The 23,238-nt window shown below is 36.3% G+C and overlaps 11 protein-coding genes across 11 annotated transcripts; 3 read left to right on the forward strand and 8 right to left on the reverse strand.

The window, feature by feature from the left end:
* Positions 1–102: 102 nt before the first annotated feature.
* Positions 103–1,053, reverse strand: FDP41_002010 (uncharacterized protein; the record flags this gene model as incomplete). The annotated part of the gene is made up of 1 exon (XM_044705159.1): positions 103–1,053. The coding sequence occupies one exon, from the start codon at positions 1,051–1,053 to the stop codon at positions 103–105; it is 951 nt and encodes a 316-aa protein (XP_044563653.1).
* Positions 1,054–1,678: 625 nt separating this feature from the next.
* On the reverse strand, positions 1,679–3,128 carry FDP41_002011 (uncharacterized protein; the record flags this gene model as incomplete). Its single annotated transcript, XM_044705160.1, has 4 exons — positions 1,679–2,211; positions 2,275–2,361; positions 2,430–2,595; positions 2,658–3,128. 4 exons carry the CDS (start codon positions 3,126–3,128, stop codon positions 1,679–1,681), a joined length of 1,257 nt encoding a protein of 418 aa, XP_044563654.1.
* Positions 3,129–3,226: 98 nt separating this feature from the next.
* FDP41_002012 (uncharacterized protein) lies at positions 3,227–4,129 on the reverse strand (the record flags this gene model as incomplete). The annotated part of the gene is made up of 1 exon (XM_044705161.1): positions 3,227–4,129. The coding sequence occupies one exon, from the start codon at positions 4,127–4,129 to the stop codon at positions 3,227–3,229; it is 903 nt and encodes a 300-aa protein (XP_044563655.1).
* A 1,228-nt stretch (positions 4,130–5,357) lies between these two features.
* FDP41_002013 (uncharacterized protein) lies at positions 5,358–7,877 on the forward strand (the record flags this gene model as incomplete). The annotated part of the gene is made up of 2 exons (XM_044705162.1): positions 5,358–5,808; positions 5,863–7,877. The coding sequence occupies 2 exons, from the start codon at positions 5,358–5,360 to the stop codon at positions 7,875–7,877; spliced, it is 2,466 nt and encodes an 821-aa protein (XP_044563656.1).
* A 265-nt stretch (positions 7,878–8,142) lies between these two features.
* FDP41_002014 (uncharacterized protein) lies at positions 8,143–9,468 on the forward strand (the record flags this gene model as incomplete). Its single annotated transcript, XM_044705163.1, has 1 exon — positions 8,143–9,468. The coding sequence occupies one exon, from the start codon at positions 8,143–8,145 to the stop codon at positions 9,466–9,468; it is 1,326 nt and encodes a 441-aa protein (XP_044563657.1).
* Positions 9,469–9,593: 125 nt separating this feature from the next.
* FDP41_002015 (uncharacterized protein) lies at positions 9,594–11,915 on the reverse strand (the record flags this gene model as incomplete). The annotated part of the gene is made up of 2 exons (XM_044705164.1): positions 9,594–9,887; positions 9,936–11,915. The coding sequence occupies 2 exons, from the start codon at positions 11,913–11,915 to the stop codon at positions 9,594–9,596; spliced, it is 2,274 nt and encodes a 757-aa protein (XP_044563658.1).
* Positions 11,916–12,304: 389 nt separating this feature from the next.
* Positions 12,305–13,804, reverse strand: FDP41_002016 (uncharacterized protein; the record flags this gene model as incomplete). The annotated part of the gene is made up of 1 exon (XM_044705165.1): positions 12,305–13,804. One exon carries the CDS (start codon positions 13,802–13,804, stop codon positions 12,305–12,307), a length of 1,500 nt encoding a protein of 499 aa, XP_044563659.1.
* Positions 13,805–13,890: 86 nt separating this feature from the next.
* FDP41_002017 (uncharacterized protein) lies at positions 13,891–16,202 on the forward strand (the record flags this gene model as incomplete). Its single annotated transcript, XM_044705166.1, has 3 exons — positions 13,891–15,370; positions 15,416–15,740; positions 15,824–16,202. 3 exons carry the CDS (start codon positions 13,891–13,893, stop codon positions 16,200–16,202), a joined length of 2,184 nt encoding a protein of 727 aa, XP_044563660.1.
* A 750-nt stretch (positions 16,203–16,952) lies between these two features.
* FDP41_002018 (uncharacterized protein) lies at positions 16,953–18,656 on the reverse strand (the record flags this gene model as incomplete). The annotated part of the gene is made up of 1 exon (XM_044705167.1): positions 16,953–18,656. The coding sequence occupies one exon, from the start codon at positions 18,654–18,656 to the stop codon at positions 16,953–16,955; it is 1,704 nt and encodes a 567-aa protein (XP_044563661.1).
* A 208-nt stretch (positions 18,657–18,864) lies between these two features.
* On the reverse strand, positions 18,865–20,459 carry FDP41_002019 (uncharacterized protein; the record flags this gene model as incomplete). The annotated part of the gene is made up of 2 exons (XM_044705168.1): positions 18,865–19,069; positions 19,141–20,459. The coding sequence occupies 2 exons, from the start codon at positions 20,457–20,459 to the stop codon at positions 18,865–18,867; spliced, it is 1,524 nt and encodes a 507-aa protein (XP_044563662.1).
* A 416-nt stretch (positions 20,460–20,875) lies between these two features.
* On the reverse strand, positions 20,876–22,732 carry FDP41_002020 (uncharacterized protein; the record flags this gene model as incomplete). The annotated part of the gene is made up of 1 exon (XM_044705170.1): positions 20,876–22,732. The coding sequence occupies one exon, from the start codon at positions 22,730–22,732 to the stop codon at positions 20,876–20,878; it is 1,857 nt and encodes a 618-aa protein (XP_044563663.1).
* Between the last annotated feature and the right edge of the window lie 506 nt (positions 22,733–23,238).

Below are 23,238 nucleotides of genomic sequence, written 5' to 3' on the forward strand. Positions count from 1 at the left end.
GGTGTTTTCCAAAACTTGGTATTGATTCGATTTTGACCATTTACAATTCACTTTTCAAATTCTTGTTGTGATTTTTCGATCACTTTCAAGGCTTACCATTGATTAAGGCGTCACACACGAAATTAGAGCTAACTTGAAATGATCGCTCAATGACGAGGTCATATGATGTGCATTTGGATTTACATTCTGAACATCATTCTGGAATTCAATAGAACTAGCCACGTCGATGAGTAATTTCGGGCAAAGCTCAACATGTTCATTGTTCAATCTTTCATAATCATAAAGAGTGGTTACATGCTCTAGAATAATCAAAGAAGCAGAGTCTATCTTGTTAGATTTCAATGATAAGATCGAAACATGAATGTCCTTTTGGCTTGACATTTTCTTAAAACACCAACAATCGAGAGTTGCTCTTCGAAATTTTCGACACAGTTCAATGTTCAGCGGTAAGACTTTTCTTTCAGCCAAAGAGGTGAATAGAGAGGAAATATTTTCAGAATACAACAGCACGGATGAAGATTCATCCCCCATGTCCACCATGAGACTTGCAAGGTCTTGCTGTCTCCTTCTCTCCACAAATCTGGATGAAAATTCAAATCGACATCCTGAAAACATATGAATCTTAAAAACATCAATTTCACCTTCTAACTCAAGGGCTTGATCATTGTCAAACATGAAGGTACTTTTCGAAATTAAGCCATTGGCAGAATAATCTTTTACCATTCCTCCATAACTGATTGGCAGAGAAAATGCAATTCCAGTCTCTTCAGCCACATGTTGTCGAGTTATATGTTCTCTTGATAGGGAATGTTCGTTGAGATCTTTGAGTAAGAATCTTGAAGGACTTGAGAATTTGAAGATCCTTAATCTTACTTGAAGAAACAACGTTCCAATCGATGGAACAGAGCTCATAGATGAAGATGGATTTTTTGAAAAAGACAGTCTTGTCAAAACATCTGGAAATGAAGGAGTATGGTCATCATTCACATCGGTCCCTGTTATTGGAATTGAGAGAATGAGAGGAGTCTCAGAAATGAAAGAAGGAATATCCATTGAACATTTTCCAACTATTGTCTATGGTTGAAGCAACAAACAATTAAACTCCCTCCTACAAATGCAGCTTGAGTACTTACTTCCTTTGAAAGAAGGAAACCATTCTTTGTTTTGAAAAACGCTCTAAGCATTAAATTTGAGTGTGCTCGAGGTTTTTCGACAAGATTGAACGTAATTGTTGAATCAAGTATGCACGAACTAAGGTCTCTATTTCTTGGAATTTTGATTCTTGAAGATGAATTTTCATTGTGAATTTTAATGCGTTCACCTTCAAATTGTTGTAACAATTCCAAATCACACAACAACCGTTTACGTGTGTGAAATCCAAGTTTTGTGATATTTTGATTGAAAAAATTGACGTGAAGTAACTCTACGACCAATTGATGATGATTCATGTTCTTATTCATAAAAGTATTATAATTGTTTTCTTTTGAATTTTGTATTATTAGCACAAACTAACATAATTTAAGGCTTTAGAATTTCAAAAAGGGAAATTTCCAAACAAGTAAAAAGGGAAAAGGAATTGTGATCTTTCCAAGTAGAAAGGGTAATTGATAAAAAAAGGAAGTAACGAATATAAATTCTAATTGATTGTTATTTTAATCAAAGCTGAATGTACAAACCATTAGTGGCTGTTTTGTTGAATTTTTGCTTGCAGGAATGGAAATACAGCTTCTCTGCAGAATTCTGATGTATGCTCATGTTTTATATGCCCAGCACTTCTGCATTCACACGCTGCTCCTTGTCTTTTTCTACTCACAACTGTATCACATGGTTTGTCACTTGTAACCCAATTAACAGCATGATCGACAATGAAATCACGAACTGGTTTAGGATCAGAAGAATAAACAGAATGGACAGAGTCTGTGAAAGCAATACCTCTGACCTTAGAAAGTGTGGATTGAGTGCGTTGCTTGAGCAATTCCATGGTGCACCAACCACCAGCTGAGTGGGCAACAATAACAATGTCTTTAGCGGCAGCTTTTTGAATAAAGTTGTCCCAAACGTATACAGTGTGTTCGGGTGGTGATTGATTGTGGAGGATTGGTTGCTTTGCATTCTTGGCTAATGGTTCAGGTTTGTTTCTGTTAAGGTATCCTTCCTTCTTGTACTTGATAGGATCATCCATGTGAGGAAGAATATAATTATTTTGATTCGCTGATCAATTTGTTTCATATTGCATATTCCATATTATTTCATTTCAAATCTGATGCTACTTACGATTCAGAACAATGACTCCATATCCTTCCTTCATTGCTTGAACAATATAATTATATTGTGTTCCAGTTTTCAAAGAATCGTTCATGCCTGTAATGTCACCAATTGACAATTAGCATGTTGTCCAATTAAAAATTATGATAAATATATAAACTTACACAATGCACGTGCCCATTGTCCAGGACGAACAGCTCCAGATCCTTGAATCAATACCATCAATTTGTTTGGATTAGTAAGAGCGTCCTTACTCATGAAAATGTTCACCATTTGATCATGCGGAAAATTGGAATCTAAAGGTAACCAATACTCATCCAATTTGCATCTCTTCAATTTTTCGAAAAAACATATCATCTTGGTTTGAAATAAATTCTTATTCATAAACCTACATTTTTCAACAACTCATCCTGGACATATTTCATGACAAAATCACCGAGTGCATCATAGTGACGTTGCGAAACAAAATGAAACTTTCCACCATCAATATCATTCACGAATAATCCAGGTTTGTCATCGCTCAGTAATTCGAGAGCATTGATGTATGCAGATGGATCTTGTTCAAACAATTGATCATCAGGTTTTTCAGGCATGTTTACAAAAGTGTAATGAAAATCTCTCAAGCTTTCATTATGATCGGGAATTGTTTGAAATACAATATCGAGTTGTCTTTGCATATCTTCGGATTCAGCAGCGATCTGCTTTACCACATCCACCGGAACAAAATCATTGGCATTTGGTGCGGGAATAAGCAAAAAACTCTTCTTTTCTTGCAAGAATTGTTTCTGGACGTATTGATGAAAAGTTTCTTTTGGGAAAGAATAAGATCCTTTGTCAGTAGAAAAAGTAACAGTTGAGAGCATGATGTGAATTGTATTTTTTTTCTTTTTTAAATTGGAATTTGAAAATGTCCACCACAGCTGTTAGTTTCTGGTGGTTGGTAGGTCAAAAGTCTGATCTCTCACCACTCAACCATTTTGGTGGTTGGCTCATTTGGAAACACAAAATCTTTTGACAATTTCACAGACTCTGCCAGAGAAGAGGAGGAAGAGGAGACCCTACTGGGAACATGGTTCAGAGCTGAAGGACCAGCATTAGCATCATTGATTTCTGTTTTTTGTGTCCCATTTTCAACAGTAGATTCCCTTCTTTGGAGTTGAGGTGAGATGGACCCTGGTGCTGTCTCTTGTATGGAAGGAGATTGAATGTTTTGCTCATTTTGAATGTTGTTGGATGCAGATGCAATTGCATTTGTTGCAACATGGGCTGTGGTAGTGGCAGCACTAGCAGTGTTAGCTGATGCAGCTGCTGTTGATGCAGTGGAGGAAGAGGGTACAAGCTCATAGGTTCGAGTGACAATCTCTTCTGTTCCATTCACAACTCTCTTCTTTTCTGTTTCCTTGAACTCAAACTTCTGGAACAAGACATATCTTCCACATTCAATGATCAATCTAAAGATGATTAGAAAGAGAATTGCTTGAGAAATACGTAATGCAAATGCTTCCAAAAATGTCATTACCCCGATTCCATGATCAAACATTGAGACATAGATCATTTGTGATATCCACATAGACAGCATAAGTATTAACAGTAAAGATGCTCGAAACATTATTGAGAACTTTTCGTCACTCACGATCGTGGACTCCACTCTATGCATTAAAGAGTCAGAATGATCCAATAGTCCCTCCATCTTATTCATGAGTTGGTCAGAGTGTGACACGGTATCTTTGATTTGATCAATTAATTCCTCCGCGTCATCAAGTACTTTTGCTACATGATCCAATTCTTGGTCTGTTCTATCAATTGTTGAGTCAATTGACTTGACATTTTTTTTCATATCTTTGAATACGTCTTTTAATCCCATTTGTTAAATTATTTAAACACGAATTAGTTTTTCTATTCAAATATATATTATGTTTAAATTGTTTGGTAAATAATAATAATAATAATTAGCAAAAGTATTATTGTTGTTGTCTCCTTATTGTTTTGTCTAATTGTATCGTAAAGAATAAACGAGCAATTGATGATGTCTTGCAGCTATCAAGTGTAGATGTTTGTTTTAAATAAAGAGTAACAACAAAAAAGAGTTTCTACCTTACATTGCAAAATTCTATGAGTGGTAATCGTTATCATCAAGCAAGGCAAAGATACCTCCCGAAACCATTCAAATTGAATTTCCAAATGTTGATAAATCCAAAAATATTCATTCATCATAAACAGAACTTCTCCAACAATTCATGAATCCATTATCAGTAATAATGTTTTATTCAGATGATTTTGTTTCAAAGAGAGACGTCAATACCTCAACAAATCATTTTTCTTGAAGCGATTTTCAAAAGTTTGGTGGACAAAAACAACTTGAAAAAAATTCCACTGATTGGAACCTCTGAGAAAGGCTCAACCTGGTTGAATAAACTTTGAGCAAAAACACGCAAGTGAACACTCAAAGACCGCTCTCATCTCTCTTGATTTGTTGGCTCTTCGTATCTTCGAAATCATCATCAGCCAAAAAATATTCACATCATTAACCAACAACAAGAGTCCTTCATCCCCAACAACATCCTCCACCACTCACAGCAATAGTAGTCCTGATAACCAGTTTTCTCTTGCGAGTGTGTAGTTTTTGATAGGCAAAACAACAAACAACAACTTCTTACGGTATTAAACAGCAACAACTCGTTTTCTCTGTTGTTGTTGTTACTTCTCGTATTCCGAATCATAAGTGTTGTAAGACTTAAACAAATTGCGGTTTGAAGGTCTGAGGAGAGATTGAGAATAACACGTGCACGATATCTCCCACGAAGATAATTTTGGAATCATCAGTTGATGATTATTATTTTCAGTGTAGTACACTGTTTGGACGTTATTTGAATAATTTACCATCCTGAGTTGATCACCAAATTAACCCTCTTACAACAAAACAGGTACATTTGGACGTTACATTGTACATTTACTTTTGGAAGCAAAGATAACCCTTGCCTTCACCAAGCCGATTGATCATCAACGATTAGTATCAGCTGATCATCCTTGCTTGTAAATACATCATCTTGTATTCGTCTTCATCAATGACATTTGATCAAGCAAACACCACTATGCTGCTCAACGAAGCTAGCAACGGTAATATTGGCAAAACTAACAACAACAACTTGTCAATGTCCAACAACCACCCATCCACAACAGCGCCAACAAATCCACTTTTCGGCAACAGGCCATCTCTCATGGAACAAACCGTACCAACATCCCCTTTGTTGACGTATTCCTTTTTGAACAGCCCAACACATGCGGGATCTCCTCTTCTTGGTGACACAAAAGATATTCCTCAGTTATCCTTGTCCATGATGAATATGTCTCTCAACAGCTCTGATAGTTTAATCTCAACTAGTACCTCTCCAAGTAAACTACCATTTGGTAATGGTACTCATCAACAATCACTTTCTTTGGATTCGGATCATATCCGTCAGAGAGATTTTACTTTTGATGGATCTTTCTCAAGACAACGAGGAAATTCTAATGGCTTTCCACCTATCGGAGGTCATTTACCCAGTAAGTATTTATCCAATGATTCCATCCAGCTAATCTTATTCAAATATCACTTAGAGTTGTCTCCAAGACTTGATGTCAACACCACTAATACTGTATATAATCAAAGCATTTCCAACAATGCCAGCAGATATAATCCTCAATCTCCTGCTCTTGCGTCATCAAATCCATTCATCGACTCTAACCATGGATTTGTTGGAAGCCCTCTTCTTGGACCTAACACTACTTCCAATAACAATTCCGCAAGACAACAAAATATCAAGCCTGCATTTGCTGGTTATCCTAACCAAAATATCATTATGAATAGTCAGAAAACACTCTTCGGATCAGCAGGTGACCATGTAAGCAGTATGGATCAACCAACATCTTTTGGTGGAGTTGGTGCTGGTGGAATGATTCCAATATCTCCAGGTATTTCTCCAAACAATTCTCCACGCCATTTTGAATTTTCTTCTGGAAAAGTTCCTCATCAAACTCGTGCCTTGCTTCAGGGTGGAAGAAGCAACAGTATGCCTCCAATTCCTGCGTTTTCTAGCGCTTACTCCAAAACTGATGGTGATTTGGATCGAAATTTTATGAAATTGTTGGAGGATGACGAATCAGACGCCTTCGACGTTGGACATAGCGGTTGGTATCCTCAAAACAATGGATCTTACAATGGATTTGCAGAAGAGCAATACGTAGTTGGTCAGTTAGAAATGTCTCCATCACAAGGCAGCCCTCTCATTAGCCATTCATATCACGGATATTTGGACGGAAATGCAGATTACTCTGGATACAAGATTATGCCACCAACTAATTATGGACACAAATATTCAAATTCATTTGGATCATTTTCAGGTCCAAACACTTCTAACGTCCAAATTTCCACTAATTTTAATCAAGCTAATTATGCCAACCAAACAGATATTGTCTCTCCAACTGGAGACTCAACTGACAGCAGCGAAGGAGAAGGCAAAGGACACAAACATCCAGGAGAATATCCTTCAAGAACTCTCTTCGTTAGAAACATTTCTAGTAACGTTGACGACCAAGAGCTTAGGCAGCTTTTCGAAAGTTTTGGCCCAATTAGACAAATGTATACTTCGTGTAAGCATCGTGGATTCGTTATGATCACATATTTCGATATTAGACATGCGAAACAAGCCAAGAAGAACTTGCAGTCAAAGCTTATCAAGAAGAGAAAAATCGACATTCATTACTCGATTCCAAAAGAGAATCCTCCAGAAAAGGAACAACTCAACCAAGAAACCTTGGTGGTTTTTAATTTGGATCCATCTATTACAAATGAAGAACTAAAGACAATTTTCACTCAATTTGGAGGTGATGTTAAGGAAATTAGAGAAACTCCAAACAAGAAGTTCCACAAGTTCATTGAATTCTATGACACTAGAGATGCTGAGAGAGCAATGAAACAACTAAACAAAACCGAGCTCAAAGGAAAGAAGATCAAGATTGAATACTCTAGGCCTGGTGGCTTAAGAAACAGATCCTCTGACTCTGGATCAAACGAAAGTCCTACCACCGTAGGTACTCCTGATGCTATTGAGATTACTACTTCCACATCACTCCCAACTACTCCAAACATGGACGTGCATTTATCATCACCACCCAAGAATGATGCTCTTCTCCATCCTGGAATCAAGTCCAGACGTCCCAGAGCCATTAGTGCTGAAGAAAAGGAGCAATTTAAACTTGATTTGGAAAAGGTTAGATGTGGTATTGATAAAAGAACCACTCTCATGGTCAAGAACATACCAAACAAGTACACTCAAAAGATGCTTTTAGAGACAGTTGATGCCGAGTTCAAGACAGCCTATGACTTCTTCTACCTCCCAATTGACTTTAAGAATAAGTGTAACGTTGGTTATGCTTTTATTAATTTTATTGATCCAAAACAGATCATCCCGTTTGTTGAGAGGTTCAACAATAAGAAATGGGAAAAGTTTAATAGTGAAAAAGTCTGTGACATCACATATGCCAGAATTCAAGGAAAGACAGCTCTTATTAATCACTTCCAAAATTCCAGCCTTATGTGTGAAGAAGAAGATTGCAGACCTATCTTCTATTAACCAAGTATCACCAGCCAACACTGTATACCTGTATTAATTATTACTGCCATTTTGTGCGAATTTTTGCCCATTGTCGTGTTTTGCTCACACTTTGTGATTGACGACATAATTTTTGTTAGGATTCTTACTTTTCCACTAGTAGAGACAATAAAACATACAAATCGATGTTTCATGCATTGTTGTTCTTTTTTCTCAAGGTTATCCAATATTAATTATTACTGCCATTTAGTGCGAATGTTTGTGTTAATTCTCGCGCCACAAAAAAATGCAACAACATTTTCGATTGAATGTTCGTGTGATTGCCGATGGGTTTTCTCTTTCAGTTCCATCGCCATCCTCGAGCAATAACACGGACTTGAATTCATCACTGGGCATTTCTCTTCTTGAGAAGGTTAATCCATTCTATAGAAGGCTGCTTTTTGATAATAGCAATAATAATCACAGACCATCATCAACTATTCAATTATCAAATCCTAGGAATTTTAGATGTATTGTACCGGAACAATCCTCGTTGAATGATGTAAAACAAACAATATGCAAACAGTATCAAATGATTTTTTATGAACGATCCGATGAAAGTACATCCTTCGAAGATACAACGTTCTTCACTGTATCTCGTATTTATAATGAACGAGGAATTGAAATGGGATTATGGAATTCGCATCTAAAATGTTCCGATATCTTTAATGATGAACAACTAATTTATGTAAAGCTTGATAGTATGAGAAGGAATGGATTGAAATTAAAAGACCAGTACACAGAGGTGACCTTGTGGTCATCTCCCAATTTAGAAAAAGAGAATAGTTTTAATTCTGTAAATGAAAGCGAGAAAATTACATCCCCTTCAAAAATTGATTATGAAACTCCCAAGAAGAGGAAAACAGTTGAGTCCACACCCAATAGTAAGAAACAAAAATTAACAAATCCCATTTCTGCATACTCAAAAAAGCCTGCAACTAGTCTGGTATCATCAAAACTCGAGACATCACAGCTGTCGAGTGACAATGACCATGATTCTGTTGCTAGCAATTCAGAAGACGAAAGTGATATCATTTCTCCCGAAGTGACACCAAAAAGAAAGATTACTTCAACAAGTTTGAAAAAGACCGCAACATCAGCACCTACTGCAAATACAACAAAACGAGAAGAAAAAGTTGTTAAAACTGAAGCTGTCAAGACTAGATCCAAGATAAGGCAGGAAGAGCAGAAAAAGCAAGATAAAAAACAAACCGAGTCTATCTACATTTCTGATGCATCTGAGGAATCAGATGAGACGGAGGAAGAAGTCGAAGAGGAACAAGAGCAAGAACCATCAGATAACCAAGAAGAAGAAGAAAATGAAAAACAAGAGGAAAAGATTGAAAAAGAAGATGAAAGCGAAGTCGAGGAAAAAGAAGAAAATGAGGACATGACTCCCGAGCAGTATGCAAAGTATTATGCCAATCTTAAACCATGGCTGAAGGCGAATATGGTGAATGGCAAATTCAAAGATGATGAACAATACCAAAAGTTTAGAGAATCCTTCAAACTTTTAAGCTCAAAGCATCAAGCAGAAATTTTGGAGTACATCAAAGATCTTAAACGAATTTAATCTATTTTTGCTTGTGATACAAGCTTTTAATTAAGGTTTTGTTTTTGAGATGAATGAAGATAATACCTAAATTTTCAATCTCCTCTGTGGAAAGAGTAAAGGCTACAAGCATTTCGAAGCACTTATCAATTTGGCTTTTTTGTTAAAGAGGCAGTACACTGAGCTAAAAATCTGTCACACCCGGCAACGTATCGGCTTATAGCTGAGTTCCTTTTTAAAATGCCTAACTGAACGAACAAGCAAAATTCACATGCTTTTCGCAACCTTTCCGTCTGACCCATGGTAGTCCTTAATGTTGTTTTTTGGGTGGCGTTCAAATGCTGAATTTTTTTCCATTTCGAAATGAGAGAAGTTCTTAAAAAGTTAAGGCATTCAGAAATTTCTTGACTCATTCTTCGTGCTAGCAACAAAAGTTTAAACTGGTAAAACAGTGTCAAGATGAGATGGTGACACTTCACATCACTTACCTCTTTCTCAGATATTTCTTCAACATCAAAATGTAAAAAATTATCCAGTTCACAAATAATTATTGAGGAGACAGAGGTGTTAGGAAAATCATGTGTTTCTCTGCCCTTCATCATGTAGCTCTCTTTCGCATGATTAATTAAGGCGTTCAGATTTTCATCAATTTTGGTGGTAATGATGGTTTCATTTTCAGATAACTCCAAAATAAGTGGATCTCTTCTAATACTATAAGTTGTTTCGTCCTCTCCAAAATATTGCAGCATTTCGCAAAATTCTGAACACTCTCTAAGATGCTCGACTTGCTGTAAATGACCACATGCTTGATAAATGTCATCTTTTAGCATTTTCTGGGGATGAAAGCATGGGGAATAACATTCAATAAATGTGTTACAAGTTTTCACAACAGTTGATAGTTGCTCCTGTTGTCTCGAAAACTTGTGAACGAGTTGAATGAATAAAATCATTAATCTATCCAGATAGCGTTTAGAAATCCAATCCCAATGAATACATCCATGTGCCATAAATGTTCTAATTTTAATTCCATGAGGCCATTTGAATAAATCGTATAGGCAATGAATTTCATGTTCATTCAACACGTCAAAGAGTCTGTTTCCCTCAAGTTTGTAATAATCATTTGGTTTGTTGTTCAATATGGTGTCAAATATGACAAGAGATCTTGTTCTCTCCACTTGTAGCATTCTAAATCTAAAATGGTATATATCTTTGTTATCTACGTTGCAAAATACAAATAGTCTTCGTAGAAATGCTTCAAAAATTGGAAATATTCTTGAAAGTGTTATATAAGTTTGAAATTGCGATGTTTCTTGCAGAAACTTGACATAACTTTCGAGTACAAGATTCCACTCATTCTTGGATATTAGTGGAAGATCAGGATTCATTCTTTGTAAGAAATTAAGCTCTGATTTTAAATCTACGGATAGAATATTTGACACTTCGTGCGGAATTTCGAGCTTTAAGATGGACTGTTCCAAAAGACCTATTGCTAGTCTATCATGTTCTTGAATTTTTCGGTTCATTTTCCTCTCTTTCAGTCGATATAAAAATTTTTCTTTTTGTTTTTCATTCAAGTTTGAAAAAGCCTTTTCAAAATATTGTGCTCGAACAAAGCCTAAGTTGCACATCAAAAACAATAGAAACGTTGTATGATGTGGATTAAAATTATGAGAATTAATAAACCCATGCATTGATACATTTCTCAAATTTAAAGTATTTTGACTTCCATAACATAACTTCAAAATAAATGCACCATTTTCTCCATAAATCGACAAAAGATCATCACTTCCCAACATGTCGCTGAATGTGGCGAGTCTATTCAACAAACTTTCTTTCACCTTGTCGATAGAAGTTGAGCAATCATACAGAAATAAGGCATCTCTCATTCCAGTCTCTAACCATGGAATACACACCAAAAACGCTAATAACTTGTCGTCTCTATTTGTAGAATAGTGCAAATCAATAACATTCTCAAATAGTACCTGTGAATCGCAAGTATCTAGAGACAGCTCTAGAAATTGAGACAACCCAGTAAGGAGATAATTCTTCAGCTGTTCTTTAGAGAAATTATCTTCTACATAATGATGAAGTTTGTAGAATAATGGATTCAAATATTGAATAATTACTGTTTCATAAATCATGTCTTGCACGGCCTTTTCCGGATTTTCTCTTTCGGAATGATCAAAAAGTCGTAAATTTAATGGATAATGTTGTAAATCACACTTTTCTAAAATATACTTCTTTGAAAAGAGTTCGGAATCCAACCAGCCTTCTCGAGAGATCAATAATTGTTGCTCTACTGAATATTCATCACATTGTTCCGATATAGAAGTGTTTTCTGCAGAAATTAAACGATGATATGTTGGATCTAATTCTTTGAAAGGTAAATCGTTATCATCATCATTGCTACACTCACGAGAAGCAAGTTGCAAACGAACAAACTTCTTCCAGTCAAAACCTTCAGACATTTTTTTTACTTTTCTTCAACATGCATTTTCAAATTCAAGGAGCTCCTTCCCGAGCACTCGAAATTTCGTATTTTTAATGAAATTAGTGAGCAAACTTGCATTCGAATTCAGTCAGAAAAAAAGCCAGTCGCAAAATCAGTAAATTCCACATTTTCATACTGATTCCGAAAAATCAAGACGAATTTTAAGGGAGAAAATGTTTTTGTTTATTTTATTACAAAGCAATCAAGTTCGGAGCCATTATTTGTGAGTATTGAAAAAGTTGTTCCACTGGCGAGTGGTTTCCTTGATTTCCGTGTGCTGGTATATGAAAGAAGCAACCGCATGCTGGAGTTTGGCGTTTGTTTTCAATTTGTCAATGCTCCAATTGAACACTTGACAAAGGTAATCTACACACACTTGCCAAATTGGTTCCTCTTACAAAAATTAACAAATTCGTCTGAGGCCACTTCCTTCTTCTCGTCCCCAATTATAATGGTTGTTGTGTTAGACATGGAGGTTATAATATTTCCAAGATCAACATACATCTTACACAAGTTATCACGAACGGTATTCATTCTCTCGGGATGCTGATCAACCTTGGATTGCAACTTGATTCGTTCTTCCTTCTCTTGTTCCAATTCTCGTTGAATCCTTTTCATATTGAATTGGAGACCATGATTAATGTCGACAATTCTTTCATACTTCTTTTTCAATTCTTCAAATTCATGGATCGTTGGAATGGTGGAATGTGAGCCCACTGAAGAGGAGAAGACTGGAGTCAAAACATCAGTTTGAGAAGAGAGTATTGTGGTGTTGGTCGGGTCTTTCTGAAATGATGAAGAAGCCAAGGGTTGAGATTGCACTGACAGTTGTACTGACGGTTGAAATTGCATTGGTGGTTGAGATTGCATGGATTGAGGCAATACCACTTCAGACAGATCTTTTTGAGTGGAGAATGCAGGCACGACCATATCTTTTTGAGAGGTAAAGATCATGGACAAGGGATCCTTTTGAATCACAGTAGAAGAATTCAACACATCCATATAGCAGGCTGCAGAATTATTCTGCTTGAACAAATCATTTTCAACAGAAGGTAATACTAATTGGTTGGTGTTTGCATTGAAAAAGTTTTGAGATGTGATTAATGGTTCACTCTTATCCCACACCATACAGTCCATACTCCATTCATGCAACGAGTTTACATGAAACTCGTCGGGAAGAGATGTGACCAGTTTCATGGCTTCTGGTAAGACTTTTGTAATGGTAACAATTAAGCAGTCTGACTTTTGTGCATTCAACGCCGGATTGGTGGTGGCATTGGCAACATGAATGAGCTGGGACTCTTTTCTACTTCCTAAACAAATCGAACGAACGTGAGAAGGATTACATGTCACTTTTTCAGTGGTAGAAAGAACATGATTCTCAATAAACACTTTCAGCTGGAGGTTATTTAGGATCTGTTGCAACACCGTCATGATGGTCTCATATTGTGGGTAATTAGTGAGACAGTCAATCAATTGTTGCTTTGTTTTTAAAGCCTTTTTGATTTCCAATGGAGGTGGTAATTGACCGGACTCATCTTGCAATGTTTCGTCCTTCAACCGAGCACTGACATTCTCCAGAATGAGTCTGATGTGCGGAACAGTGACATCAGGCAAATCAGTCTTCTTCTTTGATGACCTTTTCTTTTGATTCTTGGTTACTGAAGTGGAAGCCTCAGTTTGACTGCTCTTGGATTTCAATAGCTGAAGAACTTGCTTTACAGAATTATAGTGTTCAGCTTTAAGGACTTCCACTTCCTTTGGGGTATGTTTCTTCTTCTTACTTTTAATAAGGTCAACTGAAGATGATGGCAACCGTTTCTTCTCGTGAGAAGAAGAGCCTTGTTCATTTGATTGTTGAGACATGTGTTGTAAAGTGGTAAGAGAAAAGAACTTGAGTTTTTTTTTTCTGAAAATGTTGGTAAAAAATACCGCTCGAACGTCAAACCAAAATGCCACGGTCAGTCTATTCTCACAAGAATATGGTTTCTGCTCGTGCTCTTGAGCGAGCTATTTTGAACTCCAACATGGAATACTCGAGTATTAGAGTTGGCAGAATGACCATTCCACAACAACGTGCCAATGTATCATCATCGGAAGCTGTTGCTCCTTCTTCTTCACATCATCATCACCACCCTCTCGCGACCAATAATATATTACACAATACTCAGCCTCCACCACCTCCAACCTTGAACGACGGAGAAGGGGGAGAAGGAAACAACTCGGATGGATTTCTTCACACCATGGTGAATGATTTAGAAAGCAATGAGAGCTTTGTAGAGTTTTTTGAAGTGTTTCAAAAACAAGCACTGGTCATGATTATGAATCAAATTCCCAACTCACGTACTCCAATATCCACTCATTCCAGTAAGACTTTGGGAGAATTAATATTTGATATGCTACAATTATATGTCAAATTTAAGGCTAGCAAAGTAATGATGAATGAAATTTTCAGAATCTTGAATGCACTTCTTCCAGATACTTGTAAGTTGCCTTCCAATGTCAATACCTTACTCAAAAAGATTATTAATGTATCCAAGCAATATCAAAAAGTATATCATTGCTGTGATCAAGTATGTGAAGCTTCTAATCATTGCTGTTCCAAATGTGGAATGGATTGTTCTAATAGTTTTTTCTGGAGTAAATCTATTGAAACTTGCACTTCAGAAATGGTGGACTTGATTGGATTGAGAAATTTTAAAGCTCATTGCACTGTTCAACCAAGTATCGATGAAATTAATGACTGTATAGACTCGATTGAATATGAACGAGTTGTGAGAGGCTGGAAAGAACCGGATGCCGTGTGTATTACCCTCATTGGTGGAGGTGATTCAGGTTCTGTTAGCAAAAGCAGCAGAAAGAGTGTGCTTCCTCTTGTAGCGTGGATTACTGAACTGCCATTGCAATATAGATATTCATTTCCACTCACCATGCTGCTTGCATATAGCAACAAACCCATTCCATTCAATACTCTGCTTGATCGATTTATTTCCGAATTATTGATATTGAATCAGGGAAAGGAATGTAAAACAGAACAAGGTGTGATATATCGTCTCAAGGCAAGATTGTTCACCTTTCTAGTAGATCTTGATGCATGTTACGATTTATTGTGCATGGCCAATCATGCTGGAACTTCAAGTTGTCGATGGTGTAAAAAGAATGGTAGAAAGATTCAAGACCGAACCATTTACAGCTCGGGTGGAAATGAACAGGAACGGGTTTGGTCTGAAATTGTTGCAAATTACAAATTAATGCTAAAGGGAGAGATTCAACAATTTGATGGTGTTAAAGGCTTGTCCATACTGGTGAGACTACCATACTTTACATGGACCACACAGATTGCTTGTGATTTGTTACATAATTTACTTGAAGGCCTTTGTGCAAAATTGTTGAACTTTATCAAAAACAAGTACAATATTGATACTATTAACAGTAAGTTAAGAACTTTTACTTGATAAACTACTAAAAGAACGATAGACAAGCTATATGAAATCAAAACACCTTCGTTCTATCATCGAAGAGTCCGTGGATTGGATGAATTGAGTTATTTCAAAGCAATTGAATATTATATAATATTTTCATATTGTATTGAGGTTTTTCAGGATGAAATATCAGACAAACATTATCACATTCTCAATAGACTTTCTACTTTTATACGCACCATCATGCATCCAGTAGTGAGAAGCCTTGAAGTTCTATACAGTATGAAAAAGGAAATTTTTGAAATATTACAAGCCATCGAGACAGATTTTAACATTATTATTTTAACACTGGCTTCACATACAGTCGTTCATTTTCCTCTGTAAGTCGGCTAAATGATATAGCTCCTTTTCACATATTATCCATCATGTAATTATTTTTATATATTATTCATCATGTAAACAGTTCTATTTTCTATCTTGGACCACTATGGTGTACGAGTACTTTTATGCTCGAAGATCTAGTTGGATCCATCACTAGCTCTGTTCAAGGAGGAAAGAATAACATGGACCACAAAGCACTGGAGAACTTTTCATTACATCAAGTCATTTCCATGAAACGAGTAAGAACTTTTCATTTTCAATTTGAAAAGGGTGATTATTTTCATGCTCAAGAATTTGGTCATGGTCTCGTGACCAGTAAAAAGGATGGCTTGTATCACGTTAAAAGTTTAGACTCGAATCAAGTCAAAATATTGGACGAAATGCCAAAAAACGCCATACCATGTTTCCAAGTTTGTGGTAAATTTAAACAAGTTCATAGGAATGACTTGTTCTTGATTTAAACAATACCAAGTTTATTCACGTGATTGTGATGAGTATGAAAATTTTTTCAAAGACTCAACCAAACTCATTAATTGTTACAATCGAACATTCCTACCCTTCACTACATTCAGAACAATTCATGAATCAAGGTAAGTTGGTATTACTTGACCCAATTGAACACAAGGTGTCATGGTCATCGTCAAGGTAAGCATTGAATCATTGATGATCAGCTTATTTGAAAAGATGATACGATGATTGATAGCGAGAAATTATAATTACACTGAATTAGAAGTGGATTACTCAAGCCTTCCATGGATTACTATGAAATACGATATTGGTGATTTTCATTCCAATGAGTGTCTTATCCGTAGACTAATTTCAATACCATAGTATGATTTGGAGACTGATTTTAATTCAACCCAGAGTCTTATTTTTCAACTGATTTTTATTCAACCCAGAGTCAGATTTGGATACTGATTTCAATTCAACTTAGAGTCTAATTTAGGTACTGACTTTACTTCAAATCAGTCCCTTATTTTTCAACTGATTCATCAATAAATTTTTCTTACTGAATTCGATGAAATATTTCAATGCTTATTTAAATAAAATCAGACAAACTTTAAAATTATCAGTTTTCAAACACCAACTCATTTACTTGGAAAGTCAGTGAAAAATACTGCAGAATTTCGAGTGCTCGGGTTGCTCAATCATGTTCTGTAGGCATTGATTGAATAGCCCAAGTACGTTTCTCATCAATTTTTGGAAATGGTTTATTTTCTTCTTTTAAAATCATTGAGGTTTCCAAACTTTCGTTTTTCAAAAGCCACATATTCATCCCAATAAAATAGAGAATCATCAGAGAACTTTGTCACTTGTTCATGAAATGTTTTTGAATATTCGTTACGGGGAGTCCAGAAATCAAGAACTTCCAATAATTTACGACAAATTTTGGATTTGGGCTGAATAATCAGTCTTTTGGAGTCATTCCTTGAATTACTATTATTATTGACTCTCCTTCTTTCATCAAGAATTGATTTAGGAAGTGCCTTTCCATCTAAGGTGCAAATAATCAAATTAAATACATCACTGTAGTACCAATAATAATCGTAATAGTCATACACCCATCGATTCACTGAAGCCATGGCATAATGAAAAATATTTAACTTTTTTCTTGAAGGTGGAGGATCCATTGATAACAACTCTTTGGTAATGATGTTCCTTTGAAAGAGTTCACGAATGATGGCCATGTTCACACAAAATTTCATGCCACATGTCAAAAGACGAAACAACATATAGTCGGGTGCCTTTCGTATGGTGTGGGTATATGAACGCAAAATCTGTAAAACAGTTGGCACAAATTTCACATCTGGAATTTTCATGAGCAAGATTAGTGCACAGTTATTTGGAATTAATTGTTCCATGAGAATGGCTCCATTTCCAGACTCCTGCAAAAAGTACAAAATAAACTCTGAACATGCTTCCACAAATTCATGAATTTGATAATCTTCTCTATGATGCTGAAGCATCATAAACGTATGATAAACAAAGGAGTGAAAAAGGCCAGATTTGAGATTTCGGTTTTGTGGTTGGTGTGGATACTTGTATTTTGGAGTGAATGTGTATGTTTTGAACATGAGTTTGTGCCGTTGTTGTGGAGTTAACCATTTCAAGGCATCAAGTATTTTTCTAATGATATCAATTCTAAGTCTCCTATAATTGATGTTTCGTCGACCACTAGTTCGAAGCAGATTGGCCAATATTTGCAAATACTGAGATGCTTTTCTATAATATTGATTTTCAAAAAGATGAGTCCAAATAGTTTTCCATTTCGGACTTTTTCGTTTGCGTTTCAAAGTAAAATTCTTGACATCTATCTTTTGTTGGGCAATGGAAATTAGACCGTCATGATACACTTCATCGTTTTCAATTTCAATTTCTATTTGCCCACAATAAGTTCTTTTAAGGGCATTCATGGTTTTCTCTTCCATGTCACAGTAGAGCTCAGGAAATAAGTTCTTGATTTTTTCCACCTTTTTTTTGAGGATTGAACGTAGTTGAGACATTGATTTTGGATAAGACTCGAATGATGGTTTGAATTTAACCTGTTCAGGTTGCAATAAACCTCTTCTATGTTTTCGGTAATAGGCTACATTCGTAGTCTTCCTATTGAGAATTGTCTCCAAACACTCCTCCAAATCTTGTTTCAATTCAAAATAGCAGAGGAGACGATAGAACAATTCATTTTCATCATTTAGAAAGTAATGAGCAAGTTTAGAACTAATTTTGAGAGAAATTCGTTTGACCTGGTCAAATTCAAGAAAGCCGAAAATATGTGTCCAAACCTCGATAGGAAATTGAATCAAACAAGATTCCGAACTTTGAGAACAATTATTGGAGTTTTGTTCAGGATCACCACCATGGTGATGTGTGGTCTGTTCAGCAGAATCACGACAGGAAGAGATGTTGTTGTTCATCAGTTCACGATCGTGATGGCCTCGAGTGAATGCTCTTGAATAATTTTTTTGGAATTTTTAATCCGCTATGAATATAATTCGAAAATGAACTTTCATTTTTGGACTTCCGAGTTGGACACGTGTAGATTCCGTAATGTTCACGCCAAACATTGCATATTCATGGATATGATGGGTGCATGCAGCCATTAAATTGGTGATCGTTCTTTAGTTATTGAAAGTTGTTTTTTGAAGAATAGTTCAGCAAAGCGTTTGCAACGTGATTAGCGATAGCCAAGCTCGATGTTAAGCCAGGTGATTCAATACCACACAATGAGATGAAACGAGAAGCTAGTGGGTCTTTCTTTTCAATAATAGCTTCGAGTGGCTCAATAATAAAATCCTTAAATGGGTCACCAGGTTTTTGGAGCTTGGGTCTACACCAATTGGTAATCAACATTGTGATGAATAAAAGAAGAAACGAGGCAGATGTATAATTTTAACTTACCGAATGCCAACATAATCTGGCTGTAAATTCTCCTTGTCTATTCCTTTTAAATAAGTTGATATGGATTGATAGAATTTTTCACGCTTTGCATTGGCAATGTCATGGTCAATCCTATAGTGAGGATATAATAGACTAGAAAGCGTGTCTCGTTCAATTGCATTTGAAGAAATTGTATATTGCTCTGGGAAAAGATCTCGCGCTTTTCCAATGTAGTCTGAATCGGGTCCAAACTTTAAGTTTCCACTCAAATCAAGAGTTGCATGAATTCCTAAACCGTGTGATAGACCTTTACTGTCTGGTGGTACTGGATAAATCAAGCGATTAACTTTGAAAGCTCCATTGTTCTTAAAGTAATGACCTTTAAAATAATGCATATGATACCGCTCAGGTAAAATATTTGCTCCAACAAATTCAGAGTAACCAAGCTGTGTGATTCTTTCACTATCCAATCCAGCACTGTTTATAACAACTTCAGCAATAATATTCACCCGATCGATGGTTCCATCACTGTTCAAACAATTCACTTCTACTAAAAATTCGTCGAATGAACTTCTTAAAATTCTATTGACTTTCGTACCAGTGACAACTTGTCCACCGTTATTTGTTATAATGTCAGCCAGTCTGGACATAAAAGTGTGAGTATCAATGATTCCAGTACTTTCAGAAGAGAGTGCAACATCACACGATAAGTTTGGCTCCTTTGTTCTAATTTCTTCTGAAGACAGAAATTTCAGCTTTTTAACTTGTGCATTATATTGATCAATAATTTGGTCTGTTTTTTGCTTCATTTTCTCCAAATATTGAACTTGATCTGAATTTTGAGAGTTTGCAACAATCCACTTTCCAATTTTAGCGTGTGGCACTTCCATTCTTTCACAAAATGAATAAATTAAAGAATTTCCCAACACACACAATTTTGTCTTTAAACTTTCACTCGCATAATACAGTCCAGCATGAATAACTTCAGAATTTCTGGAAGAAATTTCTTGACCAATATGTTCATTTCGTTCCACCACTAATGTATGGATACAATCATCATTATTATTATTATTAATTAATTCATTCCTATTCGTATTTTCCATGGATAATCTTGCTCCACAAGCAACACCCACAACACCAGCACCAATGATTAAATTTTTAACTCGTAACGTTTCAATATTCGGAGTTACAACAGTTGATGACGATCGGGATGGTCTTTCATTGTTTTCTATTTCGGACCCTTTGATCATGTGATGAGAGAGCCCATTTCTAAACAATCTCACCGGAGAGAATGTAGACTGGAATGATAGATGAATACCTGAAAGCTGTCTTCTCACCATGATGATGTTGTTTCTGTCTTTCCGACAACAACTCATCAACACACGTTTTTTCATTTTCTTTCAACACTCAAACCTACTTTCACATTTTCTTTTGCGACAGTGAGGAGATTGCCAAGAGGAACCTATCCTATTAATGGATCTCAAAACAACAATATACTGTTTATCCTTCAATCAAACGAATAAGTATTTCGAATTTTCCTTTTGGCTACATTCATGCTCCAATCAGCATGATGTCCTAATCGTATAGTGATGGTGATTGACCACGAATTCGATTAATTATTCAGTAATTTCAATGCTTTACAGATGCTCACAAGAATATCTTTCTTCACAGCGAGAGGCATTTTGAGATCTGACAACTCCCAACACAAAATATACACCTTAAAAGATATATACCCATTTACCCATTCAGGATCTTTTTAATGTTGGACCAAAATCAACAAGAGCAAGAATAATATGAATACTTGTCGCCAGTGTAAATCCATCGCTGTCGTAAAACAAGCCATCGCTCCATTCACACTGGCACCGGTTGCATTTCTTCGCTTCATGCTCTCTTCATTCCTTGAAACCAATGGTATGGATGGTTGAACAGTCAGTTCACATTTTGAGCCCATAAAACCATTCAAACATTGACAAATATTTCCACCCATGCAGTAGCCATGATTAGAACATGACGGCGATAACTCATTTGGAGCATACTCTAAACATGTTTGCATGTTGCATTCTGGTTGTGACACTCCTGCATTGCTGCAATTATTCACACCTACCAAACTTGGTAAAAACATCAATCCACTGACAGTATTGAAATTTAAAAGGCCAATCTCAGAAAGATAAGAAGTCTCTGAAGAAGATGCCTTACTCTTATTTAAGTAATACATTCTTCTCAATAAAGTTTGAATCGTGTCATTGACGCTTCTCCAAGATCCATAACCACCGGTTGGAATCGAAGTGGACAAGGCGAAAGGAGATAATCCTGGATTACAGGTAGTCACTCCATTACTATAATCAACACGATACCAACCAGGTGTTCCGTCCCAATAATTGGTAAATCTTGGAAATTGTGAATCCTGATTCCAAATTCTTCCAACGATAGCGTTCGAAAAGGCATTTCTCCATCTTGAAACTGGAATTAATGAAGTAGGTGTGTTGAAAACACTTTTCACAGCTTCATAATTGAAAAATAGAGCATCAAAAGTTTGCACTAATCTTCGAGCATGACTAATGTCCCATCCAATCGTTTCAACAATAGGAATGTTATTGGGAGGAACATTGACAATTTTTGTACCATTCGACAAACAGGTGATTGGTGGAACTGTTAGATTCCAATAGCCTGCATATCGAGAATCTGCATAAAGACGATCGAATCCTCGATCTAAATCACCAGCCTCGAAATTTCCAAAGGATGAAATTTTCACACTCTGAAACGATATTCTTGCATTCATCAATGTCAAAAGTCCCTTAAAAAATGTTTCAATATTTGACTTTTCTTGAGGAGTGGCAAACGAAGCAAACAAATTTGGATCTCTTTGATAAATTCCAGCCAATTCTGAAACTGTCGTAATGACCCATAATTCCTTATCTGAGAAAAATGCACTCGAAGAACCATCCGTCACATTCAAATAGGTTAAGGGATGTCGTTTCGCAATGGTTGCATTCCAACTCGTGGTAGACCATCGTGCCACATGTTGCCAACTCGTTTTCACTGCTTGTTGCATGAAAGACGTCATATTACTAGTTCGAGCGGAGGGTGGAAGAGCAGAAATTGCATTGGCCGCGAGTGAAATGAGACCCAAATATTGACTCGAACACAAAATCACTTCAATATTCAACAAGTTATTTCCGGTACAGATCGCTCCTCCTCGACAAATCCATCTTGGATAATTATCACGTGGATCAATTTCTAATTTGGTAAATGATGGCAACAAGACACTTGCAACTTGGTGCAGCAAGTCATTGTGAAAATTTCCACATCTTCGAATCATGCCCACAAGATTGGCCAAGTACAATTGAGTGTCGTACAGTGCATACGTGTCATTGGTCAAAATTAATCTTTGTGTGATTTGTTGATTGACAATGTAGCTCATCATGGAAGTTTTCCAAAGATTTGTAATTTCAGAAATGACTGTGCCATTACATCCGAAGTTGGAAGAAGAAGTCAATAGTGATTCATTGGTCGCCAACGAAGAACAAAATGTTGGAGGAATCAACAAATAGAAAAGAAATATAGAACACAGAATAATGATCACAGAAGGCAGTTGGCAGCTTTGAAGTTTCATGATGTTTTTTCTCGTGAGATGGAAGCAGATCAATTGTCAGTAAGGCCTGATTTTTTGCCTGAAGGAATGTTCTAGACGATCCAACCACTCACAACCCCGTTACTACATCGATCGGTTCTGATATATTGTTGAAAAATTATCAGACGCTTAATAGTTTCTGTCTTGTCTAATAAACGGAAACATCACACAGATGAAAGAAGACTAATTTCCAGATTGAACCAAACGAGGGCAGAAAGAACTAAACGAGTCGTGTCGAGGAAAACCACCAGGTGATTATGTCGACGACATGAAAAACTGTAAACATCGAAAGGAAGAGTTTCCAACATTTAGTTCACAGGTGTCGAAACGACAAGTTCAGGCACGTAACAATCACAAAACAAACATCATCCATCATCACTATGGATGATGAAAAGTGTCGTTTTTTATAAGTTACATTTGAAGCCCTATGACTTTAAAAAGAGAGTCTTTTCCTTTCGATCTTCCAACATCATTTTGACAACGGGTCA

This window comes from Naegleria fowleri (assembly GCF_008403515.1).
Source record: "Naegleria fowleri strain ATCC 30894 chromosome Unknown tig28, whole genome shotgun sequence".
Lineage (NCBI taxonomy): Eukaryota > Heterolobosea > Eutetramitea > Acrasida > Naegleriidae > Naegleria > Naegleria fowleri.